We start from the raw sequence: 23326 nt of genomic DNA, 5'->3' as shown, positions 1-23326 counted from the left end.
TTGGTACTCGGTATTGGTTCCTGATGGACGATGTGGGGTTACAGGGCGTCGCGGAGGAATAGCGACCGCCTGGGGTCCGTAATCGTATCTCGGAAGATGTACACCGAGCAGTGAAATCAGGACGCGCCGGAACACGTCCATCTATAGAAGCATAAAGCCATCTGCACTTGGGATAAGAGATCTAGCTGAAATGAAGCTAACGGCTGCTTTTAGCTTACTACTTTGGATCCGAGTACCTTTTCTTCCCATTGCCTGCCAGTTTATGATCAGAAACTGCGCAACTACCGCAGCATAACCTAAATACGAGGAATATCACCTGCCAATTCCCAATCTGAGTACATGCACGGAGTAGCTATCGCCCAATACCCCCTGCCGCAGCTATGGACCCGTTCAAATAGACACTTTAACCGCAGTCTCAGTTAGCATGTTCCCGCAAATCCAGGTATTCGTGGCTAAATTCTCTTCCGTGATCCTTTAGAGCAGCCGGAAGATCCTGATAAAAGCCATCTATTCATGGGTTGCAATTGCTTCGTTATCAAAAGCTTGGCAGCAATTCAAGGCATACCAAACAACGGCATGGCTTTATTTTTGGAATATACAGTACGGTACTATAAGTAAGGGCCATTGGCCAACTTTAGCGACTAGTGAGCTAGAGTACAAATCACAAATATGATGGCCTCAGACACGTCGCTCTACATTTATTATGGTGGTAACCCATTCGAACGCAGGCCAGGAAGGCAACAAAAAAAAAAAAATCCGAGACACTAAACCACTTCACATTGGAATTTGGCGACAAATCATTTAGCTGCCCTAACAACAAATTCATTGGACATGGATTTTTTGACTCTTGTCCATGTCGCCATTATGGACGATGAGCTTGACCGCCCCCAACTCCATGCACCATCAAGCTTTATCTTAAGCTGGCTTAATCTGGCTCTTACGTGGATAAGCGTACCATTCAGCAGCGAGCTGGGACTGCGTGCTGTATAAACTAAATGTATTAGCGTGCATCACTCGACAGTGGAGAGCTCGCAAACAGCGGATGTCGGAACGTTAGCACAATGCGGGGTTGACTTCCAGATTATGAGCCTGTTCCTTCGTGGGTCCGGGGGGAGCGTAGCTTCGCTCGGCATTGGCTCGCTTCTAAGTCAAGTAACTTGCATCCAGTGGTGTGTATGCTATCCAATACAGCCCAGGCTGTTCATTGGGTCGCAAAACAAGCTGACCTAGGCTGATCAGCCACTGCAGTTGTTTAGTAGCAGCCATTGGTGCCTATTGGGTCGGAAGATGGCAGGCCAAATGCTTCCCTCCATGCGGCTACCCCAAAGTGCCCGCTTCCCCACGCTTGTCATTCCTCATTTTAGATTGGGAGACGCAGCTCGGTGTAACCTAACCCGCATGTTATGCGCTCGGCCCGTCTTCCCCCCTTACCCGATTTCCTCCAGGATTGCAAGTATGAATAGCACGATAGCATAAAAGCCAGGAGATGGTGGTAGCCTTTCCCGCCACTGGCGGTTTTTCTGTTTTGTTTCTCTATTCTTGTCCTGTCCTCTTCTTTTTTTTTCATCTCAGGACTGCTTCTCTTCCATACGTGTTATCCATGCGGAAATAACATCAGCAAATACCAGCCCAACATGAGTGACTCCGTCAAACCGGAATCCAAGGCGCATGACGACGCTCCAGAGGTCGAGAAGGAGGTGCAGGTAGAGAATGTTGGCGATAATAACATTGACGAGAAGGTGGTCCATGAAATCGATGAGAAGGCGGATTACCAACTCGATGAGAATGCGAAGATCTCCGATTATAAGGCAGATGCCATCGAGGCAGAGAACGCGGAGCATAATATGACGGTGCTCGAGGCCGTTCGAGCGTATCCCATGGCTTCCTTTTGGGCGTTCGTTATGTCCTTCACAATTGTAAGCTGTTTAGTGTCTTGTTTCGCCTGACTCCATTTTTTTCGCCTGATTCTGGGGAGGTCCCTTCGAACCAGGACAACAGCCATATGTACTAATATCACTATTTCCAGATCATGGAGTCGTACGACGTCTTTCTCTGCAACAACTTCCTCGCCCTAGGTGCATTCAGGGCCAAGTATGGCGACCCTGTCGATGACAACCCATTGAACAATGTCGTTGCCACCAGGTGGCAGTCCGCACTTTCTGTGTCGGGGCAGCTCGGTGCGCTTGTTGGCGTCTGCCTCGCTGGCTCCCTCACCAGTTGGTTGGGATACCGCTATGCAACCTTGGCCGGCCTGATGCTCTTGAACGTCTTCATCTTCGCCTTTTATTACGCAGAATCAATGCCCGTAATCTTCGCGGCCCAAATTCTCGAGGGCATTCCCTGGGGCATCTTTATTGCGAATGCCCCGGCGTACTGTAGCGAGATTGTACCTATCCAGCTGCGAGCCCCCTGTACCCAGATGTTGCAAATGTTCTGGGCTATTGGCAGTATTGTTGTCGGTGCTGTAACTTACAGCTACCAGGGTCTTGACAGCCCTCTGTCCTATAAGTAAGGGTTACGAGAGATCCTGTTTACAAACATGCAGAACGGCTAACACAAAGGGAATTTTTACAGAGTCCCGATTGCCCTCCAATGGATGTTTCCCACTCCGCTCGCCATCCTAGTCTTCTTCGCTCCTGAGTCGCCTTGGTGGCTGGTTCGAAAGGGACGCCTGCAAGAAGCAGAGCACGCCGTTGGGCGCCTTGGGCGAAAATCCAGGCTTAACTGTGGTGAGACCGTCGCCATGATGCGCCGTGTCGTCGAGCTTGAGGCCACCTCTAAGCCGCCTAGCTACATTGAGCTGTTCAAGGGCACGGACCTTTATCGCACTCTTATTGTGTGCGGTGTGTACGCAGCCCAGAACCTCACGGGTAACCTGATCGCCAACCAGGCCGTTTACTTCTTTGAGCGTGAGTCAGCAGCAACGTTATAAACACATCATATATGCTAACTCACAAACAGAGGCTGGCATGAGTAATAAAACTGCTTTTGCTATGGGTCTTATCACCTCGGCCTTGCAGATGATCTTTGTTATGCTCTCTTGGATTCTCACTACGTACTTTGGGCGACGTACTATCTATCTCTGGGGATCGGCTATCAACGTCATCTTTCTCATCGCCCTTGGTGTCGCAGGGTCTGTCGAAAGGACTAATGCGAGCAATCTGGCCCAAGCCTCCTTGGGCCTCATCATTTCTGTGCTCTTTACCTTGGGACCTGCTCCCGCCTCCTGGGTCATTATTGGTGAAACATCGGCCATCCGCCTTAGGCCTCTGACTACTGGAGTGGGCCGCGCTTCGTACTACATCGTAGAATTTCCTTGCATCTTCTTGGCAAGCTGGATGCTCAACCCTGAGGTGAGACCGTCCTTTTTCTTCTCTCTGTTCAATTACTAACCTAAAAATATTGTAGGGTGGAAATCTCGCTGGTAGATGCGGTTATGTTTGGGCTTCTACGGGATTTGTGTGCTATGTCCTGGCATACTTCTTCTTGCCTGAGATGAAGCATCGGTCCTATCGTGAGATTGATATCCTGTTTAAGCGTAAAGTTCCGGCTCGGCAATGGACAAAGACGGAGATCGATGTCAATGACGACGAATAAATGGAGGCATAATGTACTTAGTTAAGCAGGTGCACGATATTGTTAGAGACAGGAATTAATGTTAGTGGGTAAGGAATAAAGAACAAAATACAGTTACAATCACACTGTATTGTTAGCTAATGCAATCATTTGATTTCGTTTTCAACCTTAGTTACCTAGGTAGTTACTATTAGTACGTAACTTTTGTCCCATGTAGAATACTCTACAAAAGACAGTATACATCAACTATAATAAGTCTAGGCCAAATGTATAGAAAAGTTGCTTCAGCTAATTGATAGTAATAGGTAAACTAAGCTAATGTATCCAGAGATTAATAAAGTATGCATTCCTAAGCGACAAGCAGTCCAAGACTATGATTAAGGCAATTTGAATAATACAGTAAAAAAATGTGTAATATTTCAATTTACTTACAGTATCCAGGGATTCTAAGGAAATACCAGACCTTTAACCCTATACCTAATGCACTGTATTACTACACCCAATACTATTCTATAAGGTAGCCCGCCGCTTTTAGATCACATTATAGTGCGCAAGCATTGAGATGAGCGCTACACTGTACTGAGCTGCTTGGCTGCCAGATACGTCATCCGTAATAGATTATGTGTAATTTTGATGTCGACGGGTGTTTATTATTTTAATCTTGTCAACCAGCACGCATCTTTTGCTGGCTCTTCTGCTAGTTGCCTCATACGTTGAAAACTCTCGTCTCTGAAACCGTAGTCCAGCAAGCCTAATTCTATTGCCAGTCGTGCATAACGAATTGTCTTCCAATACAGCCCTTGTGAGCAGCTCATCAGCGCTGCATACCAATATGCTGAACTTGATGGAGCGTACAAGCGCTCTTGCTCGTAAAGGCTGATGAGTGTCTCTGCCATTTGCAGTGGTGCCGTTTCCCAGTCTTCTAGACGGTCGTTTATTGTTGTAATCTGGCCCAGGCGCTCGTCAGACGCATGCGCTAGCTCGGAGTGAAGGCTACATAAGCTGCAGGTGCAATTGAACCCCCAGAGGGAAGACAAGTTCTTGAGGCGCTTCTGGCGTGGCATATGGGGATCAATATATGTAATGGTAATTTCGGTACCAGGAGTAATATCCGTGATAGCGTGTACGTAGTGTGTAAGAGTTTGTTTATCGAAAAAGTAGGCCGCATTAGGGCGGCAATCATGGTTAAGACGCTGCTGGTTGTTAGGCCTCATTTTGTTTCCGTTTGCTTCTACAATCATATAGATTGTGCACTTACAGCTATCTCAGGAAATACAGCGTAATATGTGACCTCATCCAGCTCAAGTTCAAAAGCATTGGTGTCAATCCGATCGCTCACTGGATCCGTCACTGGGCGACCATACAGTGCCGAAAACATCTTTCTTGTATTTGGCGGAAGATTGCTGACCGCGACATGTTCCAGTTTTAGCCACTCTTTCTTTTCTAGGTCTCCAAAAGTCTCCCCATCCAGCATCAAGATGGGGGTATGAGCAAATATCCTATCGCCGCGATGCAGCATCTTATTTGCAATGAGGCCACGCCCTCTTCCGGGGAGCTCTTTTTCTTCGAACGGTGGTGAGAGCTGCTTATTGATACCTGATAATGCGTTCGTATCGGTAAATGCTGGTAGCTGCTGAAGACTCTCAACGCGATCAGGTGTTGTTAAGATGGATATACCTCTGCCGCCTGCAAAGGCGTTGGATGAAAAGACACAAAATGTTTCGGCGTTATTACGACAATAGCTTTGTGATGTCCATGGAGATGGTGGATTTGTTCCAAATATAGGACTGGGGTTTTTCCGGCCAGAGTATCTGCAAACTTCTAACGGATTTTGTTGAGAACGTGAGAGCTGAAGCAGAGGTGGAGAGCAGACGTTTTCATAAGTAATGCGTTGCTGGAGGGCCAAAGCCACAGTCGCATAAGGAAGCAACTCCGGAATCATAATCAACTTCATCTTAGTTCTTTAGATTCTCCATAGACGAAAGGTAAAGTGAAAGAATTGGGCGCGCCCAGCAACGTTTAGAGCGGTGCCGTGGATATGTTTATACCATCAGTGGCACTATCATCGGATTCATATAGCTCTTGGCGACGTGATTGTGTACTAGACGCTTGACATATGTTAAAGCTCCAGCAAGGCGAACTGTAATTGCACAAATCCCCTAAAAATAGACTTCTGTGAAAGTCGTACAGGATCGTCCTGTTTACAGACGACGTAACATTTAGGTAGGTGTAGTTACAGCACAGACCATGTGCAGCACTTGCTTTCTTGGAGAAATTCGTATTCCAGTCAGGCAGACACAAGCCACAATTACTTTTTGCACTTCGTACATGTGTCAACTTTGATACCATTATTAATAAGAGTAAACTAAATTTAGTTTTAGATTATTAACCTATTGTTGATGCCTAAGGCTCACTGATCCACGATTCCGTTGATGTGTCCAGAATTGCCTAAGTTGGTTCCACTTCGAGTGGCCAGCTGTTCGTTCTCGCCTCAGCTTTAAACGTTTTGTCGAATTTAGGCCCAGCCTTAGGCGAACGCGATAAGTTGGTAAGCATGGAACTAATTAATATTTGCGATACAGAGTCTCGGCTTAAGCAAGCAAATAAATCTAGTAAAATGAAACAGCCCATGATAACATTGGACACTTGATCGCAAAACTCGATTCCCCATAAATAATCCTGGGAACTCTGCTTGTAGCCTGGTTCTCTTATGTTAGATTGAATAACCCCGCAAGGGCTAAGATTAGCCGCTTAGATTTGTAGACCTTTTTCTGACCACCTGGCTCGATATAAAGCGGTTTTTAACACGGAAACACATCGTCGATAGAAAAGTCTCATTCGCTCAGAGACACATGTCATCGCCGTTGTGTTACAATCAATTTCTCGGGTACATAACTCGCACATCTTTACGTGCCCAAGATGGTAAAAACTCGAGAAGATTACTGTCCTCTGGCTTTAATACGGGAGTTTTCTCTTATTTTGGATCTAGAGAAGAAGAATTTAACTATGTGCCATGCACATGGCATTACAAATACCAATGCTGCGTAACGTCACCTTATTCTAGTGGCTATACTCGCTATTACTTTATAATAAGCAATGCGTGAAACCTGATGCTGCATCAGGTGAGATTGCCGAATGAATGAACTTGCGACAGTCCCCCTACTTGCCGGGCTGCTCTAAGAGACGTTTTCGCGATTACTATATCCCTATCTTCTTTATCCATTACTAGATTTTAGCAGCTTGTAAGCTATTATATTTCAGTGAGGATCTCTAAGGGCGTGTATGTTAATTAGATGCTGCCTATCATCGCCTGTATATCTTTAGCTGCCTGCTCGAAGAGAGAAGTTGGGTGACATGATAACTGCACTGCCTCAGGTACTACCATATTAATGCATAGTAGGCTGTTCATTACCTTTTAGTTACACGCTAAGGCGATCCCCTAACTCAATGTCGATAGATGATCTGTGCTTCGTATAGGCAGGTGGAAATGCCTCGTCATAGCTACCTAGATGAGACCACGTCGATGTGTTTGATCCACTTAAGTGTGGATACGGGCACATGTTCGATTCCTTTTTACAGTCACAGTTCAACTGATATATATTGAACAGCTAGTCCAATCCGAGGACCTGTTTAACTATATTTGAATTGACACAACCATTCCACATCCAGCACAGAAAAACCCTCGTAACACTTATATGAACAATAATGAAGGCATCTTTCGCGCTCCTGGCAGCTACTTGTGCCAGCAGCGCTCTGGCAACTTCTCTGGGTGGCATAAATCCTGAAGTAGATGCGTGTGACGTTGTTTATGGGGACTTTAAGCGTACAGGAGCTTATGCAATAAAAACTGAAGCTCAAGCTCACCTAACTCAAGCTCACCTGAACAATGACACTGAAGAAGATGATGAAATAATTATTCCAGATGCAGGACAAGGAAAAGGAGATGGGAAGGGCAAAAGAAAGGGCGGTGGCAAAGGTAAAGAAGACGGAAAAGGAAAGGGGGACGGGAACGATGATGGGAAGGGAAAGGGCAAGGGCAAGGGCAAAGGAAACAGTACCTAATCTAATACAGAATATAACATTCCAGTATTCTTGATTGCCTAGAGTTATAATAATAAGAGTGGAATTATAATGCCTATATATAAATTAATTTCCTTAAATAAAACGAAAAATGAAAGACTATTACATTTAGAGCTCTGGCGTTACCCTAAATTGTCATGGATATAAACAAGAAATGTCATTTAATATCTATGGTAAAGATAAATTAATCTATAAGTGTGGTTGTAATTCCTACGTAAAGCATCGGCCCGATTTTGGACGGGACTATTTACCGAATTACAACAGGGTGCAATATACAATTATACAATTTTTAGAACATAGTAGCCGGAAGGAATTTGTTTATGTCAGTGATATCAACTGATAAAGCCTGATTCCTTTTGTCTATACCAATATGAAGCATAACAGTAAACGCTGTATTGGAACAATTTATAATTGTAGATCCTTTTTGAAGTTTTATAAAATTGTTGAATTCGCTGCTATTGTTGATTTTCTTCCCCCGTGTCATAAATTGGGAGATCGACTCATTGTATTACTCAGTATTAAGCCCTGCCCCCCATAAATGGCGAAAGTCCACCTTTCTACTTCCGGAAAGTCTTTCGTTATTGGCGAGATCATTATCAGCATGGAGATTTCTAGCACTATATTTGGCCCGATCCTAGTGCAACAACCGAGAAGAATAAATTGTTTATGAAGTCAACTCTCTACGTTCTGGATCAAAACAACGAAAGGAAATGATGTTGACAGATAATCAGATGCCTTATACTAAAAAGTCTATGCAAATCAATTATGATAAATAGCTCTACTGTTACGATCAGGTATAAACAGCAGCAGTTAAAATGAAATACAGTTCGTCCGCTATATTAACATGATTACTGTTAATATTGGTTCCATATAAGCAAAAGTTTCCTATTTAGTTCGGTAAGTAGTATTATATTACACATTGTTGCATTTGACGTCACTGATTGGCCTCAATATTGAAACCATGGAACGATAATTCAATGAACCGGACTAATTCATCTCCCGAACATATATTTTCTATGAACAAGTCTCTGTGAATCATGAAAGTAAAACGAAATCTGTATATATACCCTTCAGACGAACCAAATCATAGACTTAATCACCGCTTATTTGTTATTTCAAAGTGAAAACTACAATTCGTTACAAATCTGCAAAATTCAACTCTCAATTACCACCGTTGTCCTTCTCGGCTTTGCTCTCACTGCCTCGGCAGCTAACGAGCAGATTTGCTTTCCTGGTACTGGACAGAACAACAACATTCCCCAATCTATTACTGATCTCGATGCTCAAGTGAAGATTGATTGGGCTATCAAGCTCTGCTCTCAGATTAATTTCTCATCTGTTGATGCCCAGTCTGTTACCACGGACCTCGCTGACGGTATCGATGCAACGGAAAATGGAAAGACTTACGGTCTTAATCTGGTAAAATTTTCATATTGTAGCCTACCAAACCAAGCAATGCTAACCTTAGGTACTTATTCTAGATCACTGTGGCCGTTCCGGATGAGCAGCCTTGCGTTGTAAGTTCTAAAAGTGATATGGTTTGAAGATTTACTAACAAAACTTAGTCCAACGCTGCAGCTGTCTTTATGGCTGATGTTTGCCCGAGTGGTGGAGCTTTCATCGACCTGGAGAGCGACCAGGAAGAGTGGTTCACCATTGTCGTTCTTAACTAAGGTATGAAGATAGAAAACTGAAGATGGAAAGAAAAGAAGGATGACATTAAATTTATATAGTATCATCTTGAATGCAATACGGCCACGTTTGCTTTTATACCAAGTTCTGACGTTCGCTTAAAGATAAGATGGACGTAATATTTTCTACTTAGGAAGTTTTAAGTGGCTTTAGAATTTTCTGGCTGAACGTTTATAGGGCTTTCTCTTTATATCATATAACTCGAAACATCGTTATTTTAAGATGCCTGTAACCTTAACCATTTATTATATAGAGTAGCATATTTTTCATACCAGAAATCTGCAATGGATGATATTCGGGACTGAGCTGGCCCTTTATTCAACGCTACAAATTAGTATATTACGTAGCTGATTTAAAACTTTCCAATGACTTGGGAATTTTATCTGCAAGTAATTTGCCTTCCAGGAAATTTGGCTTTCACACAAAGGCAGTTTGTGCTTAAAAGCGGGCAGCAATAGTCATGATCTGCGTATGACATTAGAACCCCACTCTCTCCCAATTCCAAACTCCGTCTAGAATGCCCAAGTTCATGTCTAAAAATTCGGAATCATCTGCCGCCAAGGTGTTTTCTACAAATCGCAGTCCCTCGTCCGACCCCGAGTGCACATGACTACTCGACCCATTAATGGAATGAAACAGAGCGTCGGTTTGTTCAAGACTGTCTTTTAGACAATGTGTGGCGATATCGGCTTTGCCAGCGCTTTCTAGCTCCTCCAGGACCGCCTTTTCCGAAGGATTTAAATTAATTCGATTTTTGAGTGCTGAGAGGATGGTCCATGTGATACCGCCCATCTTCGTAAAACCACGCAGCCGGTGCGAAATATGTAATGCTTGTCCAATAGCATAGATAACCTCTGATCGTTGAGGGACCATTGTGCCATTAATATCGTGTATCAGCAAAGAGCATAATAGTGCTGCATTGTCGAAAGGACAAAACGCGACCATGTAGTATTTTGCTTGTTGTGGAAAGCAAAGGTCAAAAGTGTCTTTGCTTACAGACATGGCTTTCAGACTAAGATTGACGGCTTGATGTATTAACATCGAAGTTTCAGAATCAATCCCAGTTCCGATATAACTTGCCTCTGAGAATATTTCACTTGACGTTAGAATGGACCGCACAAGAATCACCTGTGTCATATAGCCTACACAATGAAGTTGTAGACGCTGAAATGGTATATATGGATAATTTCCGTCCCAGCGCTTGTCTGGGTCGACAATGTCGAATACTGGTGGCAAAGACAGCATCCATTTTTCCACACAGGCAATCTTACTTTGAAGATTCGATCTGTCAACACGGTCACCTTCTCCCAACTGCCTTGCAAGTTGACACTCAAATATCTTAGCAACAATGTGAGATGGAACATTTGGATCAGCGCCAGACTGGTCTAAGCCAGGATTGGGGAGCGGAGTAGAGACTTCTGATTGTATTATCGGAGGACGATTAAAGCTTGCAGTCATGTATCTTGTAAAGATGAATGTTAGCTATGATGCGTAAGGTAGAAGCCAAGGTATCAAGTAGTCGAACTTGATCCATAACTAACCTATCCCAGGTATACAAGGCACACCATAGTCTCCGTCGCATTTCTAGATCGAATTCATTCATTTCATTAGAAAAAACGTCCGTGTGAATTCCTTGACGCATTCGAAGTTAGTGAACTAAGTATCCACACATTCATCTGCCAACGAAGAACTATACCGATCTCTTGGGATTGCCTCACGGCAGCACCGAGTTCATGCCATGACCTCACAAAATCAGCCTGTCCCTTATGCCATGTGGCAGCAAGGAAGAGCTGCTGCGCATTGAGAAGGCCGCCGGTTCCTGGAGATAAAAAGCCACTGATAATCTGTGCAGCATCGTGGTAAGTCTTGCTCAAATTTTCGATGGAGTCGCCCAGATCTAATTCAAGCTGCGACGAAGCATGTGGCGACAGAAATTGCGTAGAGTTGGCGCAAATGCGCAGAATCAGGCAAGTGAGGGCCATGGCTAATGGGTTGCGTAAGCTTTGAGCATCACGGCGTTGAGACCACCAGTCGACGTAAACCGCCATGAAAGACGGCTGGTGTAAAACTCCGTAGTGGTAGTTGATGTTATCGAAAAAGTTTTTTAAAAGCATGTCTGTATACGGCCGTGGTGAGATAGCACGGGAGGCTTGGATAACTGGCTGTGGAAGAGACTTGGGAGAATCTACGTATTGGGTCTCCTGCGTGTCAAAATGAATCAGTAGGACATTCTACGTACATATAGAGCCCTAGCAAGATGACTCGCCATGATGCTTCCAAAAAGTGTATCATTCTTTGCGTACATGTAACCTAGCATATGCACCGCAGATGCTGAAGTTGTACTGTTCGCGACATCGTCTTGCGACTCAGAGACCGAGGTGGAGGAAGTAGTCGAAGGCGCCTCCTTCGGAGCCCTTGTTCGTGTTTCATTTAGTCCGAGTCCATCTAGTGGGATGGAATCAACATGCAGGTGGCTGAAGGGGCCTTTAGATCACTTACCGCTGATGCTTTCGGGTTGCCTGTGAGAATTGACACATGTGTGCCATTTTTCGGGTCGTGCAGTGATTACATGGCCACTGACGGTCACATTTCTTCTTCATCTTTCGGCACTCGAGGCACGCTGTGACTGCGCGGCCTCGGCAGCGTGTGTTCGAATTGTTCCTTTCCAAATCCATTTGTGATTTGTGTCACGATAACGTATACCAAAGCTATTGATAAAAGCGCTAAGTTTGTTTGTCATGGCTACATGTCCGTCGGCCGCTATATAGCGGGAAATTCGATCATTATCGGCTTTGGTTGTCTGCGCTGGGCAAGCTAGAGTCTAGCGCTAAATTGCTGACTGATACTCCGTGCTGCAGCGGGATTCATCAGCATTATCGGAAAAGCAGTGAAAGAAGATGTTGGATATCGCTGTAGATATAGCTGCTGGAATGTTTATATAAAGGGATACGTCAATTATTGATGAAAATTAAAAATCTCTTCTACTGCATCAAATTAAAAAAAGACACGCAAGTACTCCAATCACACGAATACATTAATCCATCTCACAACGTATATTCAAGCGTCTATAAGGGTTGCACGAGAAGAGCGAAAGAAAAAAGTCAAATCTATCATTTCAATATCATGGCACCTCTTGTATGGTTTATTACCGGAGCAAACGCCGGATTCGGTCTCCTCCTTGCAAATCTAGCTTTGTCCAAGGGTGATACTGTTGTTGCAACTGCCAGGAGCCTCTCAAAATTTCCAAAGTCTCTTGCAGAGAATCCCAAGACCGACTTGGTCGAAACAGAGATCACCGCATCAGCTACCAGTATAACCAAGCTTGTTGACGCCGCCGCCACTAAACATGGCCGGATTGATGTTCTGGTTAACAACGCTGGATATGGCCACATTGGCGCTGTTGAGGAAATATCAGATGAACAAACTCGATACCAATTTGATGTAAACTTTTTTGGTTTGCTCAATTTCACGAGAGCAGTGATTCCACATATGAGAAATCAAAGATCTGGAGTCATTGTACAGCTTTCTAGTGGTGTGGGCATTCTCGGCGCCCATGGCGGTCCGATTTACTCTGCTTCCAAGTTTGCTGTTGAAGGACTCAGCGAAGCTATGGCTAACGAGCTTAAGCCTTTTGGTATCCGAGTTCATATTATTGAACCCGGTATTTTCCGAACCGATTTCTTAAAACCCATCTCAAATGGTCAGAATGTGGGCCGCCACTTGGAAGGATATGTGAATTTGGAAGAGATGCTCGGTGGCATGCATGGGAAGCAGCCTGGCAATGCAGAGCTTGGCATCCAGCGCATGTATGAGGTTGTCACAGGAACAGGGCTGGCCACTGGGCTGGAAGATCAGCTTCGTTTCCCTTTAGGTTCTGACTGCTACTTGATGCTTGAAGCGAAACTTAAGATGCTGAACGAGACAGCCGAGAAAGTAAAACAGATTTCTTTAAGCACTGATTATTAGATGTTTTAGAAATATATCCGAATAGATAGTATAGCTCAAAATATTCCCAAAAGAAATATTGATGTGAATCTTTTTCATATTCACCTTGAATTTGAGGTGCTCAAAGTTGATAATGTAAAAGGGGAGGGTCTATCCGGTATCCAAGCAGGTGTGTAAGACAAAAGTACTGTAGGTACCTCTCAAAGCACTCTGCTATAATATTTACTCACTAAATTACAGCGCTTATTTACTAAAATACAGCGCTCATTGCCATATTACAGCGCTCATCCACTAGATTATAACACTAGGCCGTCTATTAAATTACAGCCCCTATCTGCTATATTATGACATTTATATGCCAATATTACAATACGTATTAGTTTAAGTTAATAGGTCAGTTAATATGTATAATGACTAGCAAGTTAGGGTTAGTTAAGTATATATACTTTAAGGATCTTAGACTGCAAGAGACTTCTAGTAGGTATACTACTTATTACAAGTGCTTTAGTTTCCAAGCCATGTACTATATTAGCTCCATGCGACATATTTTTAGACAAATCGACTATGCTAAAATGCAAACGCTATATCAAACCCTTATTATATACGAAAACGCGTGAGCGGCTTATCCCGGCGTAAAGAACAAGCGACAGAAAAAGAACAATCCAAGTTTTTTTTATATCGGGACCAAGACAATATCTCTTCCCACAAACCAGTTTCACCATTTGAATATTCACATCATATTGTTCATGTTGGATTTAAATCATTGGAGTAGTTCCACATTTACTGAAATCTGTGCGGTGGCTACGATATATAAAAAGTAGATGGATGCATGGTTATAACATTCTTCGTAATAAAGCAAAATTTCACTCAAACAAGCATATATGTAAGTAATCCTTTGAGCAAGAGAGCTACTCTCATCTTTCTATTCTCACTGTTAATTAATTATAAAAGGCGTAATAGAATATCAATTCAGAGACTAATAATGATGTCTACTACAACCCTTTATAGGAGTTTTATTACTCTTCTAGTTACCGTCAAACAAGTTTACGGCGATGCCATTGCTTGCCAGTCTACGTCAATTGCTAGCCCAAACTCTGGTGAAGGAGTCCCAGCACAGACTCCTGCTCACAAATGGATATTCAACCTGGATGATAACCGTAGGCAATACTTTGCTGACGATTGCTAACAGCTAGTGGGCCGGCGAATCGAGAATTCAAATTTCAGTTGCGACAATGGACGTGATACTGGTGATTTTTTGCATTACCAATGATGAAAGCTTCAATATTGAGGCCGATGGAGTGCACCACTATTACTGTGGTGCTAGAATATCAACCGCTGGGACAACTATGTGTACTCTTTGAGAGTGTTACAACTCGACATCTTTCTAGTCCCAACAACAAACCCACCTAATAGGACTGACAAAATTGTTACTGCCCGACCAAGCCATCACCGGATCTTGGTAATGTGATAATAGTGCTGTTAAACTTGCGACAACTAGGCAAAGTAGATAGCATTAAGACAGGCTATGACGATCAAGTCTTTCCTATAGATGCCAATTGAATAGCAATCTCTCGTAACTTAGTCTCTAGGAGTATATGAGCTCCACTGGTCGGCACTTTGCCAGAATGCATTGTCCCTACATTAGATAATACCGATAACACGCAATCACCATCATCCTTCCACCATAGAGCTCCCGTAAAGCCCAAGACACCGCCAAAATGGCCAAGCCACGCATTCCCTTCAGAATCTTTCATTTTGAAGAGACAATGACCTATTTCAGAGGCCGCATTTGTAGTTGGCTGCCATTTCTTCATTGTTGTTAAGGATTCTTCACTAAGAAGTCTTCCATCACGAAGAGCAGTCGCAAATTTAACAAGATCAGGGGGTGTGGAAAGCATACCACCAGCTGTCCATTCAACTGATAGGTTAGATGCAGTGCAGTCTATAAGCTTGCCATCATCAATTTCGGGTAAGGTGGGATTCATCCCTGCTGTCTCGCGATACGATTCTGTAGCAAAGTGATATCGTCGTGGTATGTCGCCTTTGTTCTTGGGTTCGAATATCTCCAGGAAAGTGTACTCCATGCCGAGCGGTTCTATAATTCTTCGACGAATTTCTCCTTCTGCGGTATTTTGTGTAATACTCTCGATTATAAAACCCAGAAGCTCGTAGTTTGTATTGGAATAGTAATAGTTGCCACGTTCTGGAGCTGTCAGCCTCGGACGCCGAAGATATTCTAGAGGCTCGGTTTTTCTCCATTTGTGAGCTGGATCTAAATTGCTACCACGACTGGCCCTGATACATTTAGGATCATCTTCCCAGTTATCAATGCCGGTGTGGTGGGTCAGAAGGAGTGTAATGGTTGCTTCGGCAGCGTTGTCAATGTTCTTGTATATTTCCGGGTCTAATAGCTGGCCGACGGTATCTGACAAGTGTAGTCTGCCTTCTTCGATGAGCTGAAAAATAACAACTGTAGTGAATAATTTGGTGATGCTGCCAATTCCAAAGATATGGGATAACTCGATTGGTTGTTGATTATGCAAATCTGCCATGCCCGCTGTGAAAGTCCACAGCCCACGCGCTGAGCCTACTGCGGCAGAGATACCAGGTACACCAGCAGTGACAGCTTGCTCTAGTATTGCATTGATCTTGGCAATGCAGTCTGCTTCACTTACATCGCTGGAAGCCATTGGTACCGTATTGTTTGACTTTGGAAGTCGTGATGTATTGCTTGAGCGTCTTGAGAAAACTAAACCCAGGGCTTGACCTATTGATCTTAGAAGGAATACTGTGCAGTCTGTGCAGTCTGTTACAAATGTGCCGCGACACAGACGTAGAGTAATGAATCGTTTTCTTATTATTATTGTCTGTCAGTTTGGCATATAACCTGAGATATAAATGTGAAAAGGCGGGGGCATAGAGGGAAATTTTATTTTGCATTTAATACCGGCTAATCTAACTATCTACCTCCTCTTTACCTAATGCAGCCTTACCGAGCTGCAATTCCAGGTATCCACTTCCCTGCTAACCACTTACCGCTACGGATATCAGCTAGACAGGCCTATTATCAACATAATCACAACACGTTGGGGGTCAGGCTTATCCACAAAAGAATAAATATTTACTCTTACAAATGAGGGGAAATAAAGTACTTGGATAAGGGATACTGTATTTTATATTATTTTTTCAGAAGGCGCCTGTCTTAAGAGTGCGTCTGTAACCAGAGGGCGTCGGTAGCGAAAGATATTGATTAGTATTTTTCGAAGTAAAGAAATCAGAACACAGTATATTAGCGGCTCTTTTTCTGTGCGTATTTGTAATATAAATTAACCCAAAACTCCTATTCAGCTCAAAAAAAGATTGGGGCTATGAATAGCTGCTCTCAAGCGATCCACTTAAAAGCTCAATCTATAGCGCTCCAACTGGCTCTTCCCTATATCTTTAGAGGATAACAAGATATAAGTTATAGTAAATAGTTATTTGTATACACTTTGGCAGCCGCCAATTAGGCTTATGATTTACCAACACTAGATAATATTATATAAGGCATTATTTTAAGTAGTAGAAGTAGCGTATTAACATGCGAATTAGTTATATTTAATAAATACTCTCCACTATGTATTTATCAAAATCTTGGCGGGATTCAAACTTACCAATCCATGGCATAACACGAACTATATTCAATATTTTGTGCCAGGAACCTAGCTTTAGCTGCTTCATCACCCCTATTATCATTTTATGGATCTCAGGAAGGAGAGTTGTATCAGGATATGCTACTGTACAAAGCAACAGAAGCCACAGTTGCAGTATAAGCAGACTCGAAGTTATATGCGAAGATATTGGGATGCCTTGATCTAACAAATCAACAGCTTTCGCAACATATGGTATAGAAGGTGCAGGACAACCTTTGGACTGTTGCTTAAGGATGATTATGAAAAGAGTAATGCCAAGGCAAATGGCCGTGGAGATTGGTAGATTTTGTTTTCCATGGCCTTGTTCAAGCTTCGAAAGCAGACGATGCGCTACTGGGTTAACCAGATAACCTAGGAAGACTGTATCATGCCACGCAGCATCGCCTCTTGTAAATGATTCGGATTCGATGGTTCTTGCAATCCAGGTGGCTTCTGTCAATGCATCGAAGAGTGCTTTGTTCTCAACATATGGCATAGATTCAACTTCGCTGACTAAATTCAATATATCCCAAATTGTTTCCGACATCTCAGCGCGCAATTGGACAGGGAGGAGACCGAATGGTAGAGGAAACCGTGGAATTCGCTCAAATATGAGAGCTGCTGTGACATCAACCCTATTCTTCATCAGCTCTTTTATTCTGTGAAAGGGTATTTTGAAACGCACCAATGGATCATGAGTTGAATGTCTGGCTGTTCTGAGAAACTGGATAATCCACCTCTATATTACCCATGATGTACAATCCATCAAGATGGCATCGTACTTGACTTAAATCTTTTAACGTAAACTAAGTAGATATTTAGCCCAAACACTACCAGCCGTGAGAATATGAGGCTTACACTGCAGCAGATAGAGTCGATAACGGCCAAAATAGTATCGTCGGATAAAGCTACATTTAGATCGGAACTAGCCAATCTCCTTCTTATACAGCTCAATACGTCGGTGAATTGTTTGAGGGCTACCGTGATACTTTGCTCCAGGCTCGAACGGACCATTTCTCGCACATTTCGACCGGTGAGAACCTTGTCGCAGAAAGGCGCCTCCTTAAACGCGAACGGAAACGAGAAGCGTCTACCAGAGGCATCTATTGATTTCTTAGTCACATGCTGTTAGAAGGCAGTGCGGAAGATGAATCCTCTGGCTCACGATCGAGATTGACATTCTGCACTACAGCGTATGCCAAGCTGTAGGCTGGAAGTTTACTCGTGCCCACCAATCCTTGATACGAAACTGAGAGGGGATGTCGTTTAAGAGTGAAGTCCAGAAGAGCTGCGGGATGCTGGCATTCTGGCAAATATCGGCTGAGAGTGTTTAAAGGGCTCTCTTTGATCACAATAGAAGGAATTATCGTTGCAGGGGCATTTGCTTTTAGAGCACTGTTACGGAGTCCAGTGGCGCCAGTTACATTTTCATCGTCTTTCTTTCCCTCAGTTTGCTCTTTCTGTGGACTAGCGCCAAATTTGATCGCGTTGTTTGTCTTATCCTCTAAGCCATCCTTGCGTACGAGGGCGGCAGTGTTCAACTTGAAGCGGCGATTCCGAGGCACCTTGCGGTGTACTTTAGTAACATCACGCATGACATGTTGTCGGATCTTCCTTTGAGTGGAGGCATCTCTATGACGACCGTCGGTTGGTCCTATAATATTGACGAACAACAATGTGTCAATAGGCGGGGTAGGATCTCGTGCGTTGTCTGTGATGACGGCGGCCATTTAATCTGCGGAAATTATAACTCTTGGTTGCGAGGCTGCTACTACTAGGGACTTGGATGTTCGATTAGCCAGGATTGAGACCAAAACATTAACAAATTCTTGCGAAGAGGGGCGAGAAGATGTGAGAGAACGTAGCAAAGCGTTCGGAATTGGCAGCATTGCTGTAGGAGAGATGGTAAGCATATCCAATGTCTTCATTCAGAAGAGTCGAGACCACGCTGTGTGACATGATTATTCAGCCGCCTTGATCGGAAACCTGGGCTTGGTGAAGCTAGCTGGCTTCCTTTAAGCTTGAATTACACGCTTTGCCAAAAGCGGCAAATGGATCCTGCATCTTTCATAAGCAGCTTTGCAGGGCTGCGTAGTGGAAGCGGGATATGGATGAGAGTTCTCGTGATACAGGTGCGTCATGGATTAATGGCGAAACTTTTCGGGTAAGTGGATGTCTCACTGAGCTCATTCTATCATGTCTCATGTAGCATATCCATTTCCCTAAAAAAGATATTAAAGTATACGCGGACCCACAATTTTGATAGTTTCGCCTGAGATGCGTTGGCTTCTACACGCTTTTTCTCTGTTAATTCACCATTGAGACTTTGGACAGGTAATTGACTTTGCTCTCAATGAGAAAGCTTTCTCCCGTACTATCATGGGTCTTCAATATTTGTCATCTTGTTTTTCTTTCATATTTTGGTGGTTTGAAAGCATCCTCAAATCCTGTATAAAAGCCATAGCTGCTCCTGCTCTATGTATTTCTAGCATCATCATCGTCCACTTTGATCGTTGCATCCAAGTTTTTTTACAATCCTGCCAACATTTTTTTTCATTCAATAAGAGCATCGGACACAAATTCGAATCCAAGATAATCGAACTAGTACTCTTCTCACATAACGAAACCACCATGGCCGTCGACGCCGTCTCCAGTACCGCATCTGAATCTTTGGCTGAACCAAAATATGACAATGAATTAGGGATTAGCCCAAATACAAAGGAAATCATTCTTAGTAATAATGATAACATGGCGGATATTGAGGTTGCAACAAACGTTCAAGACAACCGACTGTCCGGATTTAAATGGTTTCTTGTATGCGCTTGCGTTTATATCTCGGATTTTGTCTACAGCCTCGACACTACCATCGCGGCCGATATCCAAGGGGCGGTAACCCAAACTTTTGGAACTATCGATCAGCTTGCTTGGCTCGGCGCAGGATTCGCTCTCAGTTCCACTGCCGTCATTCTCCCAGGTGGTGCCTTGTTCAACTCATTCGATCAAAAATGGTTGTATATCGCCGGTGTGATGCTCTTTGAAGTCGGATCTGCGTTGTGTGGGGCCGCGCCAAACATGAGCGCCCTCATTGTAGGCCGTGTTATTGCTGGCGCCGGAGGCACAGGAATATACCTTGGAACTCTCAACTTCTTTTCATCTCATTTAATATCGCCTGGACGTGGAGCTTACATCTCCGGCATTTCAATTGTCTGGGGCCTTGGCGCTGTGCTTGGTCCTGTTATTGGTGGCTCTTTCAGTATTAGCAAAGCAACTTGGAGATGGGGCTTCTACATTAACTTAGTTCTTGGCGCAATTGCTGCTCCCATTTGGCTATTTTTGCTGCCATCCGTACATCCCACCAACGGAGTCTCCATCGAAGATCGACTGCTCAGGTTGGACTTTCTCGGTTTTTTTCTGAGCGCCGGTGCTTGGACTATCTTCGCAATTGTCTTTATTGCTGGTGGTAATAACTGGGAGTGGCAAGACAAACGTATGATTGCATGCCTGATCGTGTGTGGCATTCTAACATTGGCCTACATTTGTCAACAATATTTTTGCATTCTAACGAGCCTTCGATACGATCGTTTCCTGGTCATTTACTGTGCTACAGGTCTCATATTCTTCTCGGGACAAGCACGGCGTGTGCGATCTCCGGCCTCTATGTCCCGGTATATTACATTCCCGTCTACTTCCAGTTCGTGGAATGCGATTCGCCTTTGAAAGCTACTGTCCGAATTCTGCCACTCGTCCTCGTTGCCGTTGCTGTCAGCTTTTCAAATGGCAGTCTTCTTGCGAAAGTCAAGTTCTACAAGCCACACTATCTTGTCTCCGGCGTTTTGGTCACTCTAGGCAGTGTACTTTTTATGTCTATCTCGATCCATCCACATCACCGGGCGTTATATATGGTGTCAGTGTCGTCATGGCTCTAGGAATTGGACTCACATGGCAAATTGGGTACACCGTCGCTACCCTTAAGGTATCGCCTGAGGATATTGGGAATGCTATTAGCGTCCAGGAACCTTTCCCAGATCGGTGGGACGACAATCGCCTTGGTCATTGCAGGGCAGGTTTTCCAAACCACTGCTTTCTCCAAATTGAGCACAGCTCTCAGCGATCAGTGATACAGTGCTGCAGAAATTCATGACGCTGTAGCAGGAGCACAGAGTGACTTGTTTAGTCAGCTCGAAGGTGAATCAAGAGACCATGCTTTGCTCGCCATCACTGTCGCAATTCGGATCAGTTTCATTCCAGTTATCACAGCTGGCGTGCTGATCTTTGCCGCAGGGTTATTTATGAAGATTGGAAAGCTGTTTAAATGAAAATACCGACCTTATGCTCAGATTTATATAATATAGATAACAATTTCTCCATAGATAGGGTTCTAGTTCAGGCAGTATAAAAAAATGTCGCCGAACTAAAGTTTTAATAATATAGAATCCTTATTATGTTTTATTACAACGAATAGATAAATTATTAGAAGTATAAAATTAATTTGAAGCTGTTAATTCTTTTCCTCTCTTTGTCTTTTTGTAGATAGTCTTTCAGGGTTCTGTTTTGTTTATATTAGTAGGGCTAACTATAAGGTATGTATTGACGACATTTGTTGTGCCTTCCCTGCCAAGTAATTTTAGGGATATGTCTATTTAGACCACATCAACGTCTGCTATTGATTAGTAGCAGTGCATATCTTAACAGAACACTTCATTTATCGCAAATTTTAATTCGACAGACTGAAGACAAGGCTAAATCCCCCTCAGCCTTCTGCTCCGTTGTGGGGAGTACATATTGAGGATGCTGTAGGCGGAATAATTATGTAACCATAGCAACGAGGAGCCCAATCTCAGTCTCTCACGATTATAAGCCCGCTTGAATAATTCAAATAGATTCGATTACATCCAAGATTAATCGTGGGGTGGTTTGCCTAAGTTAATAATCGCTTTGCTGTGTATGGGGAAGTAAAGATAAAAGCTAGGACTCTTTTGCGCAGTAGCAAATCATATTACCCTAGATCTTCGATTATCTTTGCGTCATGAGTTACACTTAGAAGAGGATCACCTTTGCAATTATTGTTTGCCAGTGATTTAGTAGGGATTTATTAAAATTCAAATAGCACGACAACTTTTTTTCGCTTCTCCATCTAGACTACGGGGATCTCACCACATCAGCCTCAATTTGCCCCTTATTAATTCGCCACAGACCTTCATAGTAGTATATTTGATATTTTCCATTACGATGATGTATCCGAAGCAGAATATGTAGTTGCAAAGCATGCATTTTGGTTGAACAGGTGCCAGAGAAGGTGTTGGGCCCAGACTTGTTAAGCAAGCCTCTGTACCATTTCATCGGACTTGACAATGCTACCATTCAACCGGTAGAGCTGACGGACTTCCTAACTGTGGGCGCTTCTTGTTCTCCACCGAAATATGGCACATTTATTCACTCTTGGGGTCATATTCAACTGACAAGAAGAGATATCGGTCGAAACAAGATATCTACTGAACTTGACCCTGCTGATTTGCTATTTCGTGTGTGAATTAGTTACCCTGAAGAGCCCAGATCCAGTACGGTGCTATTCTTAGATGCATCCGAAAATTGCAAGAACTGCTACGCTGTCGCTACTCAGCAATGTGATCAGTGACAGTACAGCGTTTGCTCCTCCTCTAATTGTTGCTTCTCTGGTGATAGAGGGACCAGTCAAGGGCATTCAGATGGCGCCGAAAGAAGCGGGAAAATGGCACGAACAACGATCTGTCCAGATCTTTTAGCGAAAATCCTATTCCCGAGGACCTTAGGCCTTGGATATCTTCAAATAAGCTCGACCAGAGTCTTGCGAGCGTTCTATAATACAACGAACGAGATTGGTGAGATCGATTAGGGTCACAAATGGAATGGCACTATTATAAGTTATTTGCATACTAAATATCCACGCTGTGAAAATGAGCTAACCCCCGGAAGATTATTAAGGTATATAACTTGGTACAAGCGTTGTCTACTATTTTTGAGAAGGCGAACTGGGAGAGGATATGTTAGAGTATAGATTGCGTTTACGGATGCTCTCGTTCATCTTGTTAGTAAGTCGTACTCTTGTGTAGTTTGAGACGTTGAAATTAGTAATTAATCAGCGTCTTTTAAATCGCGTGCGGAACTGAGCTGAATACGAAATGTTCCACCCTGACCCAGTATGCAATGTCGTAATTGTGGATGTTCCAGAAAGTCCTTGGATTTTCACTGACTATAAAGCTATTGGGATTTGCAAAACATACACCCATACCTTCAAATACCTCTGCAAAAGTAGCTTCAAAATAGCAGTTTACCTGTCTACATCGATTAAAAGTTGTAAAAGCTCTTCATCTTGCCTAGCTAAT

The 23326-nt window shown here is 43.5% G+C and overlaps 8 protein-coding genes across 8 annotated transcripts; 5 read left to right on the top strand and 3 right to left on the bottom strand.

Moving 5' to 3' along the window:
• Positions 1–955: 955 nt before the first annotated feature.
• On the top strand, positions 956–1555 carry GGI43DRAFT_53606 (uncharacterized protein). Its single transcript, XM_083209973.1, has 2 exons — positions 956–1173; positions 1240–1555. The coding sequence occupies exons 1-2, from the start codon at positions 1084–1086 to the stop codon at positions 1474–1476; spliced, it is 327 nt and encodes a 108-aa protein (XP_083060711.1). The 5' UTR covers positions 956–1083; the 3' UTR covers positions 1477–1555.
• On the top strand, positions 1515–3801 carry GGI43DRAFT_53603 (sugar transporter). Its single transcript, XM_083209972.1, has 5 exons — positions 1515–1916; positions 2027–2508; positions 2575–2909; positions 2962–3353; positions 3409–3801. Exons 1-5 carry the CDS (start codon positions 1635–1637, stop codon positions 3595–3597), a joined length of 1680 nt encoding a protein of 559 aa, XP_083060710.1. The 5' UTR covers positions 1515–1634; the 3' UTR covers positions 3598–3801.
• Positions 3802–3845: 44 nt separating this feature from the next.
• GGI43DRAFT_405822 (SET domain-containing protein) lies at positions 3846–5914 on the bottom strand. Its single transcript, XM_083206083.1, has 2 exons — positions 4835–5914; positions 3846–4769 (listed from the first exon to the last, which is right to left on the bottom strand). Exons 1-2 carry the CDS (start codon positions 5528–5530, stop codon positions 4227–4229), a joined length of 1239 nt encoding a protein of 412 aa, XP_083060709.1. The 5' UTR covers positions 5531–5914; the 3' UTR covers positions 3846–4226.
• A 1367-nt stretch (positions 5915–7281) lies between these two features.
• On the top strand, positions 7282–9329 carry GGI43DRAFT_384071 (uncharacterized protein; the record flags this gene model as incomplete). Its single annotated transcript, XM_083203468.1, has 4 exons — positions 7282–7552; positions 8867–9075; positions 9138–9173; positions 9222–9329. 4 exons carry the CDS (start codon positions 7282–7284, stop codon positions 9327–9329), a joined length of 624 nt encoding a protein of 207 aa, XP_083060708.1.
• A 247-nt stretch (positions 9330–9576) lies between these two features.
• Positions 9577–12065, bottom strand: GGI43DRAFT_405817 (Zn(II)2Cys6 transcription factor). Its single transcript, XM_083206082.1, has 5 exons — positions 11848–12065; positions 11615–11762; positions 11045–11549; positions 10890–10980; positions 9577–10810 (listed from the first exon to the last, which is right to left on the bottom strand). Exons 1-5 carry the CDS (start codon positions 12021–12023, stop codon positions 9826–9828), a joined length of 1905 nt encoding a protein of 634 aa, XP_083060707.1. The 5' UTR covers positions 12024–12065; the 3' UTR covers positions 9577–9825.
• Positions 12066–12471: 406 nt separating this feature from the next.
• On the top strand, positions 12472–13314 carry GGI43DRAFT_427589 (SDR family oxidoreductase; the record flags this gene model as incomplete). Its single annotated transcript, XM_083208834.1, has 1 exon — positions 12472–13314. The coding sequence occupies one exon, from the start codon at positions 12472–12474 to the stop codon at positions 13312–13314; it is 843 nt and encodes a 280-aa protein (XP_083060706.1).
• A 1511-nt stretch (positions 13315–14825) lies between these two features.
• On the bottom strand, positions 14826–18694 carry GGI43DRAFT_423071 (serine hydrolase domain-containing protein; the record flags this gene model as incomplete). Its single annotated transcript, XM_083208185.1, has 6 exons — positions 14826–15925; positions 17337–17599; positions 17650–17688; positions 17724–17770; positions 17823–18067; positions 18130–18694. 6 exons carry the CDS (start codon positions 18692–18694, stop codon positions 14826–14828), a joined length of 2259 nt encoding a protein of 752 aa, XP_083060705.1.
• A 901-nt stretch (positions 18695–19595) lies between these two features.
• Positions 19596–20903, top strand: GGI43DRAFT_427587 (major facilitator superfamily domain-containing protein; the record flags this gene model as incomplete). Its single annotated transcript, XM_083208833.1, has 1 exon — positions 19596–20903. The coding sequence occupies one exon, from the start codon at positions 19596–19598 to the stop codon at positions 20679–20681; it is 1086 nt and encodes a 361-aa protein (XP_083060704.1). The 3' UTR covers positions 20682–20903.
• Positions 20904–23326: the final 2423 nt, after the last annotated feature.

The sequence above is a fragment of the Trichoderma evansii genome (assembly GCF_050947405.1).
Source record: "Trichoderma evansii strain SZMC 28006 chromosome Unknown GGI43scaffold_10, whole genome shotgun sequence".
Taxonomy (NCBI): Eukaryota; Fungi; Ascomycota; class Sordariomycetes; order Hypocreales; family Hypocreaceae; genus Trichoderma; species Trichoderma evansii.
Note: the sequence above shows the minus strand (reverse complement) of the source record. Positions and strands in the feature narration are given on the sequence as shown.

Coding starts and splice junctions, on each gene's coding strand:
- GGI43DRAFT_53606 (XM_083209973.1), top strand. CDS start 1,084: ATGAGCCTGTTCCTTCGTGGGTCCGGGGGGAGCGTAGCTTCGCTCGGC. Junction 1,174..1,239: donor TAACTTGCATCCAGTGGTGT/GTATGCTATCCA, acceptor TAGGCTGATCAG/CCACTGCAGTTGTTTAGTAG.
- GGI43DRAFT_53603 (XM_083209972.1), top strand. CDS start 1,635: ATGAGTGACTCCGTCAAACCGGAATCCAAGGCGCATGACGACGCTCCA. Junction 1,917..2,026: donor TCGTTATGTCCTTCACAATT/GTAAGCTGTTTA, acceptor CACTATTTCCAG/ATCATGGAGTCGTACGACGT. Junction 3,354..3,408: donor GCTGGATGCTCAACCCTGAG/GTGAGACCGTCC, acceptor AAAATATTGTAG/GGTGGAAATCTCGCTGGTAG.
- GGI43DRAFT_405822 (XM_083206083.1), bottom strand. CDS start 5,530: ATGAAGTTGATTATGATTCCGGAGTTGCTTCCTTATGCGACTGTGGCT. Junction 4,770..4,834: donor CTGTATTTCCTGAGATAGCT/GTAAGTGCACAA, acceptor AACAACCAGCAG/CGTCTTAACCATGATTGCCG.
- GGI43DRAFT_405817 (XM_083206082.1), bottom strand. CDS start 12,023: ATGGATTTGGAAAGGAACAATTCGAACACACGCTGCCGAGGCCGCGCA. Junction 11,763..11,847: donor GCAACCCGAAAGCATCAGCG/GTAAGTGATCTA, acceptor AACACGAACAAG/GGCTCCGAAGGAGGCGCCTT. Junction 10,811..10,889: donor GCCTTGTATACCTGGGATAG/GTTAGTTATGGA, acceptor CATCTTTACAAG/ATACATGACTGCAAGCTTTA.